Source organism: Chaetura pelagica, unplaced genomic scaffold (genome assembly GCF_000747805.2).
Source record: "Chaetura pelagica isolate M959 unplaced genomic scaffold, ChaPel_1.0 scaffold156, whole genome shotgun sequence".
Classification (NCBI taxonomy): Eukaryota; Metazoa; Chordata; class Aves; order Apodiformes; family Apodidae; genus Chaetura; species Chaetura pelagica.
Genome location: NW_009953694.1, coordinates 173,482 through 175,887, shown reverse-complemented (window position 1 = coordinate 175,887; position 2,406 = coordinate 173,482). Strand labels below are relative to the sequence as shown.

Here is a 2,406-nt window from a genome sequence, read left to right as displayed (position 1 = left end):
ATAGTCCATGTGTATGCTAAGCTTAGCGGGTCTACCTGGCATGCACAAGTTTCATTTTGCTTTATTTTATCAGAATCTCTACAACTCTCTGAAGCAGAATTCATATTTTAACCATTTTCAGCCTTCTCCAATTTGTTCATAACCCTCCTTCCTTGGGGGGAGCTATGAAACTGATGTATCTCCCCAAGTTCTTCTGAACTGTTAAAATTATTTTCAAGCCTTTAGGAAAGCCCTGTTACTCCTGCCCCCCAGGACAGGCTCTTATAAATCCATCTAGTGTTTAGGAAGCTGATAGCATAATTCCTCAGCAGTGGAAAGATGTGGACTTTCTGGAGTGGGTCCAGAGGAGGATCATAAAAATGATCAGATGGAGGGAGCACCTCCCCTATGAGGAAAGGCTGAGAGAGTTGGGGTTGTTCAGGCTGGAAAAGGGAAGGCTAGGAGGACACCTTATAGGAGCCTTTCAGTACTTAGAGGGGGTTTATGAGAAAGACAGGGACAAACTTTTTAGCAGGGTCTGTAGTGATAGGACAAGGGGTGATGGCTTTAAATTAAAAGAGGGTAGACTCAGACTAGACATAAGGAAGAATTTTTTTACAATGAGGGTGGTGAAACACTGGCACAGGTTGCCCAAAGAGGTGGTAGATGCCCGTCTCTAGAAACATTAAAGGTCAGACTGGATGGGGCTCTGAGGAACCTTGTCTAGTCAAAGATGTTCCTGCTCACTGCAGGGGACTTGGACTAGATGACCTTTAAAGATCCCTCCCAATCCAAACTATGATTCGGTGATTTTTATGATTCTATCTTTGTATCTCCTTATAAATATATAACTGGATGAAACCCTCAGCAATTGGAAAAGTGAAGGGCCATCCAGTGTTTGCCACTCACAGGTTGTTGGAAGAGTCATGTTCAGCTCCACTGATGTCCACTCCATTACTACCAAGAAGGCACAGGTGAATATTGTTAAAGGGAGCTCCTACTAGCCACTTCTAGCTAAACCTGAGGGCCAAAGTTTTGAGAAGCTACATTTGTATTTATAATTTTACCTGCTTCTCTGAAACAGTTTAATGACTTTCTGGTAGCATCTGGAGCCATGGATGGGTTTTCTTCCAACCACTGCTAAGCTGTTCTCCTTAGTATGTGAAGGTTTTCCACTGGTATGCTCTCTGCACTGCACTTGAAAATAGACCATATGACTATGGTTTTCCACAGTATTACAGCTGAAATATTTCATTGTAATACACATTACAAGATAGAGGAAGGGCAGATTAAGAGAGCACCTATGATGTCAGTGTTGAATAAACTGAATGCACTCAAATTATTTATTTGAGCCTTTTAAGCTGTACAGCACTCATTATAAATGCTATTAATATTGTCTAAATATGTTTTATAGGATATTTCTTATATAAACCACTTTCATGAACTTTGCACCAGGCACAATGTAGTGCCTGAACTCCACTGGCTAAATATGTTTTACAGTCTAGGTTTTCTGTACAAACAGCGTTCATGGGGTTGTTTGTTAGTGGACTTTGATCCAAACAAGATTATTGCAGGAAATTCAACCCTGATATGGTAGGCTACAGAGCTATTTATATGGCATTTCTTTGGAGCAGGTTGGACACTCAGGCATGAGCTTGCCTTTTTTGTAATATATGCGTCATCTCCTGGAGACTGTTTCCCTGAGCATCTGCACTAATGTATTGACCTACACAAAGCACCAGGGTAAGGGAGGTTTTCAAAGGGCTGTTTTCTGCTTTGTTTCATCCCATTCTTCTTGTACATATGTTCTTGAAGGAATGTCAATGAGTGTATTAGCATAATGAATCCATTTGTCTGGCAACAATTTATATAATACCTGTTACTCTAAAAGCTAGATGATTTCCAAATCAATAATTATATTTACAAATGTTTACAGACACCATGAATTAGTCTGTTTTCAACAAGATCGACCAGTGACTACTTAGAAGGAAAAGCAGTGTTTTGATATGTGAAAATTTATTTAACTCTGGATCCCAACAGGAAAAAAGTGTCACAAAGTTATCTGTGATAAAGCTTGATTACAAATGTGCATGTTACAAGACACCTAGTGTCAGAAACAAGATAGTTTTGGCACAATTAAAGCTGTGAAAGTCACAAGGCAAACTCATTCCTCCTGAACCTATGCTACTTTCCTCTAAAGGAGAGATCCAGAGCATGTTCAACTCCTAGGGCAGGTGCAGAAGAGATGAAACACATTATGGCATCTTAACCAATTCCATTGTAGACTTTGCAGCTTACGTCAGGATTAGTCTTCTTCACCACACGAATGGAACAGCTTTTCTTGTGGAACAGGCCAACACAGTTCACCCTGTCATAGTACTTGGGAATTGCAACCCTATAATGGAGAAAAGCAAAGAGAAAATCAGC

At 40.2% G+C, this 2,406-nt stretch overlaps 1 protein-coding gene across 1 annotated transcript in view; it reads right to left on the bottom strand.

Moving 5' to 3' along the window:
• Positions 1 to 2,244: 2,244 nt before the first annotated feature.
• Positions 2,245 to 2,406, bottom strand: part of LOC104391122 (beta-microseminoprotein-like) — a 4,930-nt gene continuing 4,768 nt past the window's right edge. Inside the window, exon 4 of the mRNA XM_010000353.1 lies at positions 2,245 to 2,374. Coding sequence (XP_009998655.1) covers positions 2,245 to 2,374 — 130 coding nt within the window. The remainder of the gene's footprint in view (positions 2,375 to 2,406) is intronic.